We start from the raw sequence: 9,716 nt of genomic DNA on the forward strand, positions 1-9,716 counted from the left end.
TTTTTTTTTTTTTTTTTTTTTTTTTTTTTTTTTTTTTTTTTTGGAATATTATAATCAAACCAACTCATACAAGCAACAAACTACTTAAGCTATCATATTAAATAAAAAAAAAATCACCACTTAAGCTCTCAATGACAAACAAGCCAAAATATATATAGTTCGATTAAAGTAATAAATTTATAATGACCCGGGGCATCGCCCAGGCCAATAACTAGTTTATTTACTAAAACTTCAATGGTTGGCTAATTTATTTAATAGCTTGGCATGCCACATCATCTTCTTAAGCTGTAACAATTCAAGCTATTTGTTGCTCCAATGGTTAAGCTAGTTGTAAATTATTTCATTTTAAAATTAATAATATTTTTTTTATCTAATAAATATTTGCTAAGCTAATTAGCTCTACAAAGATAATTTGCTTGCCAAAGCTAATCAACAAGATGTGCAACAATGGTGTAGGTACTAGCTTAAGATTTTTAATATTTGCAAGCTAGTCCCTTTTTTCAACCATTGGAGTTGCTCAGCATAAAGAGCTTATTTTCATTTTTTTTTTAAAAAAGAATTATGTATGATATATAAGCAAAATTATTATATTATCCAAAATTTTTAACAGCCAACAAACATAAAAAGAAATAATTAAAAAAAAAAACAAATGTTTGATATGACAAGTTATAAAGTGTTGTAGCCAACTAATGGAGAAGTTTGTAGCTTAAAACCATTGTAGTTTAAAAATCTGATGTGGCAAGGCAAGCTACAATACCTTATAATTTGTCATTGGAGATGCTCTTACTCTTTTTAAGAATTTAATAAAATTACAAGTTCCTTGAGCACTCTCAGAGTCTCACTCAGTCAAAATATTGCCCAAAAAGAGAAATTCAAGGTAAAAATCCAAAAACATGCATCCTACTCATGGGCAAAAATATCAATGCCCATGAGGAAAATTAGAAAATGCTTAAACCTATGATACTTTTAAAACGCTATAGTAATTAGTGGAGCCCACTAATTAAATTTAAAAACATTATTTTGACCAATTTAGGGCCTGTTCATATTTACTTATTTTCAGTTCAGTTCAGTTCAGTTCAATTCAGCTCCAATCAGTTCAGTTCAGTTCAATTCAGCTCCAATCAGTTCAGTTCAGTTCAGTTCAGTTCAGCTCCAATCTGTTCAGTTCAGTTCAGTTCAGTTCAGTTCTTAATTTCCTTCTCTCATAAAATATTCATTTCAGCTTAGTTCAGTTCAGTTCAGCTCCAATCAGTTCAGTTCAGTTCAGCTCCAATCAGTTCAGTTCAGTTCAGCTCCAATCAGTTCAGTTCAGTAAATATGAACAGACCCTTAACATATCAATACTACTGTACTAAAGTAATCACCGGCATTATCCCTTAATACATGTGTCACATTCTTAGCAAAAATTTTCCCACCCAAAATTTGTTATTATTTTTTTTACATATTTTTTGTTATCTTCTTAAAAAAGTTTGTTAGTATTATTGAATATTCCTTTAAATTGATAATTATCTCTTAAATTCTTAAAAAAAAATAAATAACTTTCTTTTATAATCTATGCTATATATTAAAAGGTGTTTATAAAATTGTATATGTGCCACGTGTACCCCTTCTTATACCCGTATTACGCCACATCATCATTCAATAACCTCTACCATTATGCCACATCATCATTCAATTATCCAAATTAAATTAAAAACGCATGCAAAGAGATTCGAACCTAAACTTCATTGAATAAAAACCACATGCATTGCCATCTTAGCTATAATTAAATTATAATCTATGTTTCCACATTTATGTATAAATACATATAGTACAAGTATTATAATGTAATATAAAACAAAAAAAAATCCAAAATGAGTTATTGTTGTCATTGTTTTCAAATTTACCACGTAATTCAAAATTATGAAGTCCGTCTTTTAAAGCGTCTAATATAAAAATGAAATCATTCAAAGTATCATCCGGGACAAAGCCCGGGTCACACACTAGTTAAAAAAATAAAAGGTTTGTTACTATGAAATTTTGATAAGTATAAGTGTCGCATTAACAACAACAAAAAATTCCACCAACCCCCCTAAACAATAACATGGTGATAAAAAGTTACAATAATTTATCAAAACAAAAATAAAAAAGAGTTTTAAGGTAGACATTAAATGAATTCAAATTAAAAAAAAAAAATAATTGTTATATAACTCATTCCATTTAGGGCCTATTCACTTCAGCTTAATTTCATTTCAGTTCATTTCAGTCCAACTCTAATTAGTTCAATTTAAACTAACTTTATTTTTATAATTTACTAGTCTTATTATTATGCAATCGTGCACGGGGCAAAAACTCGTTTAGAATAAAATAAAAATTAAAAATGTTCATAGTTTATTGTTCTTTAAGTGGACACTCATTTTGTTGTATTTTTATACACTTTAAAAGACCAAAAACTGGGTAGCTAGAAAGAGAATGACACTTTATTTTTTTGACCATGAGTGAGAGTGATCTTATACAACTTGGCAATTTGAAAATCCAAATTAATTCCACGCATGGACGATTATCCAATTGACCTAATTAATAGACTCGATACATGTTAAACACGAGTCTAGGTCGCACCCGCAACCAAGAGAGAGAATTCATTTCACAAGTCCAAATAAGGGTTCAATCCCAAAATCATATGGGAATAGTAAGAGCAGCCCTCTAGCCTTATAAAGTGCTTAATTCTCTTTTATTTTTCTCAATATGGGACACTTACATGTGTTATTTGGGAAATTTATATAACAATACGTTATAAAAAAATATGAAGGTGGAGGTTTGTGCAGGATCATTCTTCTTATTAAAAAGGAAAAATTGCTCCCATTAATCTGAACTTTGCCTCATCCGCCGAAATTAATCCCAACTTCAGTTTATTATCTATCACTCCCAACTTTGGGGGGGTATTAATTTTCGTTGCACTCAAATGACTTGCAACCGGTAAAGCAGGTAAACCTTTGTGATTTTTTTTACACACGTGTCAATATGTAATTGGTTGAGAAAAATAAAAAAAATAAAAAAAATAAAGTAAAGAAAATTAAAAAAAAAATAAAGAAAAATGTAAAAAAAAAAAAAAGAACAACCCAGCAGCACCCACCACCACACGAACACCACCGCCGCACATCAAACCACCACCACCGTTGGCAAAAAATGACCGATATTGGCCACAAATGGCCGATGTTGGGGCTGAATACCCTAAACCGGCCGATTTCGTGCATAGGCGTCGCCGATTTTGTGGCTGGGTTCGCCGATTTCGAGGGTGGGGAGGGGTTATCGGTGGCTAGGGAAGGGTTATCGGGGGCTGGGGATGGGTTTTCGGGGCTGGGGAGGGGTTATCGGGGGGTGGGGAGGGGTTATCGAGGCTGGGGAGGGGTGTTATCGGGGGTGGGGGAATGGAAGGGGTGGCTGGGCGGCGGTTTCCGGTACCGGGGGAGGGGTTTTTCGGGGAAGGGGCGGTTTTTCCGGCGGAGTAGGGGGTGGGGGTGTGGTGTTTTCCGGGATAGGGTGGGGGTTGGGTATTTTTCCTTTTTTTTTTATAATTTTTGTTTTAATTTTTTTTTTGGACCTATCACGTGTTGACACGTGTCTAGGTAACCTACTATATCAGGTTAGATGACCTGTTGGGTGCAACGAAAATTAATACCCCCAAAGTTGGGAGTGATAGATAATAAACTGAAGTTGGAATTAATTTCGGCAGATGAGGCAAAGTTCAGATTATGGGAGCAATTTTTCCTATTAAAAAAAGTGGTTCAATATTGCTTAACCTTAATCCAATCCAGTATAAAAACGAGTTTAATGTTTAATACCTCTATAGTTACTCAATACAAATCTTGTGCCAAAACAATGTCATATGCCACATTATCTTTTTGTTTTCTTTCATGTGCTGGGTTAGAAAATAATATGGCTGCTATTGCTCTACATTTTACTATTTTAATAATGTTATTTTGTAGAGGTAAGAAAAATGCTCTATCGAATCAGATGCTCACATATTTATACTCATCCCGATCAACAAAAAATGTCCCTTAAGAGGAGGTGTTAAGGGTAGGGAACCTCACCACTAAAAGCTTTATAAAATAGGATTTATTACTACAGCCTCACACAAAAACCAAAATTTTCAACTAGGCCTAGCACAGCTTGGTTAATTTTAACTATTTTAATCTTGTTGGTATTTTGTTTATATAACTGAGGTGGCGGGACCATGGTACATCGAAGAAACGTGGTTTTGCGTTGCAATTGGGGTTTGGGGACCATATGCATGATATGTTACATATAACTACATAAAGAGACTAATAGTAGGCGTAATAATTCTGTCAATAATCGTACATTTTTCGTCAAATTCTATAAGATTAACATAATTACACAGCAATATTGGTCCCACTTTACGTTCCGTAAATCAGTTCCCTCTTTCGTCTATACTAACCTTACTTGCTTCCACCTTCACTACTCGACACCAACACTCTTATCACTCCCTCCTTCCTCAATACACAACATCCAAACTCACACTACTATCTCTCTCTATTCATCTTTCATTGTTCCTCATTTCCATCCATGCCCTCCTCCCTCCTCGAGTACGTATATCTTACTTGATTTTTTAAAATATATTATATGTAGACGGGATTTGATCTCAAGTCTTATTATTGATTAATTTGTTTTATGATACTGCAGGTTTTGGCGGATGTTGGTGAAAAAACAAGGGCCACCGCCTGCCCAAGAGGGTGCGGCGGCTGGAGAGGGAAGTAATAATGGTAATAGTAATAGTAATAGTAGTAGTAATGAGGATGATACTAATACTAGTGGAAGTTGGAGCAGTAACCCCGCAATTGAGTGCTATGCATGCACTCAAGTCGGGGTTCCCGTATTCCACTCCACTAGTTGTGATCGAGCTGGTCAACCAGAATGGGAGGCCTCTGCGGGGTCCTCCCTTTATCCAATTCGAACTCGAACTGAATTACGTTCTCGGTCCAAACAGGCCAAGGTAAAGCGTGGCTCCATCCAGAGATGGCCAACTGGCTTGTTTGGACCGATACTAGACCCAAGGAGCGAAAGAGTACGAAGGTGGAACCGTGTCATCTTACTCGCTCGGGCCGTGGCCTTAGCCATTGATCCTGTTTTCTTCTATGCTCTATCCATTGGGCGAGATGGATCATGTCTTTACATGGATGGGGTTCTAGCAGCGGTGGTTACTGTCATTCGCACGTGTGTGGATGTTATTCACCTGTGGCACGTGTGGCTCCAATTCCGGCTTGCGTACGTGTCAAGGGAATCACTCGTTGTTGGGTGTGGCAAACTCGTGTGGGATGCACGTGCCATTGCTTCACATTATGGACATTCATTGAAAGGCTTCTGGTTTGATCTTTATGTTATACTTCCAATTCCACAGGTATGATTTTGTGACTCGAATTTTTTAATTAAATGTCTATTTATTAATATTTAGGTATAACAAGCTAAGAAATAAATAAAAGAATAAAAGATTCAATAATCATAGTTTGACTTCAAACTATACAAAGAATTAGGCTTTCTACCTTTAACGTATTTTATGTGCGGCTGACCACTCTATGTAGTTGCTGGTAAAAGAACAAAATAACCTAACAATGACAAGTAAGTGAGTAACCCAAAGTAACCCATGTAATATCCTTATAACATTGTGGATTACCCCTATAACACTGATTGAGTAGCTCTGATAATATTAATGAAACAATCCCCATAATAGCTAACCGCAGTCACATAAAAATTTGTATATATTCTGCATTATTACTTCGAACATACCATTTTCAATAATTGAATTTCTGTGTGAATTATTGAAAATATACCTTTCTCGACTTGAAACTTTAAAAATTTGGTGGGGTCTAAAGTATATTTTCCTTGATTATTGTAAGTATGTCTTACTGTCTTATCTCATCCTATTATTCATTAACATAGATGTTACTTGCAACTTTTATACTGTAATACTACCTCCCTCCGTTAACATTTACTTGCAACTTTGGAGTATTATTTGAGAGACATAAAATATTCCAAAGTTGCAAGAAAATGTTAACGGAGGTAGTAAAATAATGAATAAATTTTATTAGGTAATAATCTCATATTACCATATCACACTGTCACTTTCATTTTACTCAACATTATTTACTTTAGTGATCTTATTTATTCTTTAATTCTTTTACATCCATCTAATTCTTCAAATAATTTTTCTTTCTTTATCCAACTTCATCTTGTAATACACATATCCTTTTACCGTATTTTCATAAAACAAGAGTATATATATAGTAATTGAGTTGAACTTTCAAGAGTAGAGGAGTATCGATATCTCATATGTCTAACAAGTATAGATTAAGCAAAGCTACATAACTATGTGAAATATCTCATTCAGAACCTTCGAAAACACGTAATTCAACAAATATATAGAATAAGAAAAATGCATAGATTATATATCATATTTGTTACTATCACATTACCCTATGAAATGTTACGCAAAAGAAAATCATATTATATGAAATCTAATGCTAAAGGAAAATCACATGAAATCTAATGCAAAACAAAATCATACGAGTAAGAAATTTATGTGCACAATCAATGAATCAATTATTGATGTATATGAAGAGTAACGGACTGAAATAGTGAAAGGGGTGTAGTGTAAGGTTCTTTTGTTTCCTACCTAATATAATGGGTTGACAGTGACTTCAGATGACATGTATATGGCCCATTTGAACGGGTATCTTTGTTTAAAACAACCTTGAAAATCAGTTTTCAGCTTGTCTTACTGTTAAATTTACCATTGTATTACTTTGGTTAGACAAATTTCAGCAATTCAGATTACCATGTGAAACTTGGGAAATTGGTTCTACAGTTTCAGTAACCATGTGAAACTTAACGAAATAGGTTTTACTAGTAAAGATTAACGGTCTGTGTACATTAGGTCGCAGGTTCAAATCCCTCACCTTTTATTTGTAATTGATTGATACTGTATTGCCCTTGGGATTCATTCCCTAAAAACACAAGATCTTATCTGATATGATTATTTCTAAAATAAACTATTTTCAACTTAAAAAAATTGAACTGAACATAACGGAAGGAATACTCTATGAATTCTTACATAATGATTAGGGCTAAATTAGCCTCATAGGTAGCAAGTTCAAATCCCTCACATTTAACCTGTAATTGATTGATATTGTATTGCCCTTATGACTCATTCCCTAAAATCACGAGATCTTATCTGATCTGGTATGATTATTTCTAAAATAAATTATTATCAACTTTAAAAAAATGGAACTGAACATAGCATAAGGAATACCCTATAGAATTCTTACATAATGATCGAGTAGGGCTAAATTAGCATCATAGGAACTAATTAAGGATTTACTAATCAGCTTATAAAGATTATTTTTTTGTCTATGCTGATTTGCAGATTGTATTCTGGTCTATTGTGCCAATGTTACTAAGACAAGATCGAATACAGATTTTGATGACGATATTGCTGCTTATTTTTCTATTCCAATTTCTACCCAAAGTTCACCATAGCATTTACTTAATGAGGAAAATGCAAAAGGTCACTGGATATATCTTTGGAACCATTTGGTGGGGATTTGGACTTAATCTCATTGCCTATTTCATTGCTTCTCATGTAAGTCGTCTTCTAAATAGACTAATTTCTACATAAACTTAAGAACTTTTACTGATTAATCAATTTGTCTCGACTATAATCAATTTGTGTGGTGTGAAGGTTGTAGGAGGATGTTGGTATGTTCTTGCAATACAGCGCGTTGCATCTTGTCTGTCACAGCAATGTAACAGACATGGGAACTGTAACATGTCTTTGTCGTGCTCAAAGGGAATTTGTTACCAGTTTTTTCAGCGACCAAGTACAATAGAAAGATGCAATGCTAACTCCACTGTGACCAACATGATGTCCTTTTGTTTGGATGATAACGGACCTTTCAGCTATGGAATTTACAGCTCTGCTATTCCTGTCATATCTAGTAACGCTGTTATTATTAAGATCCTTTACCCCATATCATGGGGTTTATTCCAGTTGAGGTATGCATTAGCTCAAAAAATCGTTAACTCAATAGTAATCATGTCACAAAATAACTACTATTTGATATAGTAAATGATATTCAGAGTGTTGAAGATTTGTATTGTATTGTTTCAGTACTTTTGGCAACAATTTAACTCCAACAAGCCAATGGGCCGAAGTATTATTTTGTATGTGTCTTGTGCTTGGTGGCTTAATGCTTTTCACCTTATTGATTGGAAACATTCAGGTAACTTATAGCTAATGTTTCTTCAATCAAGTTGCAAAACTCTGTTTTTATTTTTTATTTTTTCCTACTTACCAAGTATGTGACATTCCAAAAGGTATTCTTGCATACTGTAATGGCAAAGAAGAGAAAAATGCAATTAAGGTGTCGAGATATGGAATGGTGGATGAGGCGAAGACAGCTACCATCTCGTTTAAGGCGTAGAGTTAGTCATTTTGAACGTCAGAGTTGGCTGACTACAGGAGGAGTTGATGAAATGGAGTTGATCAAAGACCTACCTGAGGGGCTCCGGCGTGATATCAAGCGTTATCTTTGCCTTGATCTCATAAAAAAGGTGATATACTCATTTAAAATCCAACTACTTGCAAAGTTTATATGATCATTTGTGTTTCAAATGATAATTTTATCTTCTTTGGTTATAACATTATCTTGCAGGTTCCACTATTTCATTGCTTGGATGATCTTATCCTTGACAATATCTGTGATAGAGTCAAACCATTAATATACTGTCAAGAGGAAAAGGTATATATTTCTTCCGTTCTTTTAATATTGCAACGTTTGCACTTCTGATGACACTGTTAACACACCCTTTTTTAACTAGATCATGAGGGAAGGAGATCCAGTTCAGAGGATGGTGTTCATCGTTCGTGGAAAAATAAAAAGCAACCAAAACCTAAGCAAAGGCCTAGTTGCAACAGACACGCTGCAACCAGGAGCGTTCCTTGGTGATGAGCTCTTATCTTGGAGCCTTCGAAGACCATTTTTACATCGACTACCAGCTTCCTCAGCAACATTTATTTGTCTTGAATCGACTGAAGCTTTTGGACTTGATGCATATGACCTACGTTACATCACCGAGCACTTCCGTTATAAGTTTGCCAATGATAGCCTAAGACGGACCTTAAGGTACCATTCTTCTAACTGGAGAACTTGGGCAGCAGTAAACATACAGTTTGCTTGGCGGCGTTATATGAAGAGAACAAGAGGTTCAGGGACTCATGTAGTCTCTCATAGTGGAGATACTGAGAAAAGACTCCTTCAGTTCGCTGCTATGTTTATGTCTATTAGACCACATGATCATCTCGACTAGAACCCATTTTGGCTTTTCATTGTTTCGTCTTTAAGGAGAAACTAATAAAGCTTAATTAAGCTACCTCTATATAAACTTTTTATTTTTATTTTTTTTTAATTATTTTTGTACGTTTTGTTGTTTTTTCACTGCTATTGATACGGGTATAGGCTTTGAAAAATTAAGATCAACCATTGTTTTCAATAAGATATAATAAGTGTTAAATTTTCACAATATTAATCACCAAAGATCCTATTTAGCTATACTTGTATAATTATATACTTACTTTCATGAATTACTAGTGGAGAGTGGAGACACCCAATATAATGTTTGTCAGACAACTAACTCTTGTTGTAGAAAATGTTATTTCATTTTTG

At 34.3% G+C, this 9,716-nt stretch overlaps 1 protein-coding gene across 2 annotated transcripts; it reads left to right on the forward strand.

Annotated features, from left to right (window-relative positions):
- Nucleotides 1–4,456: 4,456 nt before the first annotated feature.
- LOC145555927 (cyclic nucleotide-gated ion channel 2-like) lies at nt 4,457–9,448 on the forward strand. Of its 2 annotated transcripts, none has more exons than XM_081617642.1 (8): nt 4,457–4,587; nt 4,681–5,395; nt 7,418–7,633; nt 7,733–8,046; nt 8,162–8,273; nt 8,368–8,604; nt 8,706–8,792; nt 8,872–9,448. In XM_081617642.1, exons 2-8 carry the CDS (start codon nt 4,691–4,693, stop codon nt 9,358–9,360), a joined length of 2,160 nt encoding a protein of 719 aa, XP_081473768.1. In that variant the 5' UTR covers nt 4,457–4,587; nt 4,681–4,690; the 3' UTR covers nt 9,361–9,448. The 2 variants fall into 2 exon arrangements, with proteins under 2 accessions (XP_081473768.1, XP_081473767.1); XM_081617641.1 differs by having other exon boundaries at nt 4,457–4,583.
- The last annotated feature ends 268 nt before the right edge of the window (nt 9,449–9,716 follow it).

Source organism: Chenopodium album, chromosome 8 (assembly GCF_948465745.1).
Source record: "Chenopodium album chromosome 8, dcCheAlbu1.1, whole genome shotgun sequence".
Classification (NCBI taxonomy): domain Eukaryota; kingdom Viridiplantae; phylum Streptophyta; class Magnoliopsida; order Caryophyllales; family Amaranthaceae; genus Chenopodium; species Chenopodium album.

Coding starts and splice junctions, on each gene's coding strand:
- LOC145555927 (XM_081617641.1), top strand. CDS start 4,564: ATGCCCTCCTCCCTCCTCGA. Junction 5,396..7,417: donor TTATACTTCCAATTCCACAG/GTATGATTTTGT, acceptor GCTGATTTGCAG/ATTGTATTCTGGTCTATTGT. Junction 7,634..7,732: donor CCTATTTCATTGCTTCTCAT/GTAAGTCGTCTT, acceptor TGTGGTGTGAAG/GTTGTAGGAGGATGTTGGTA.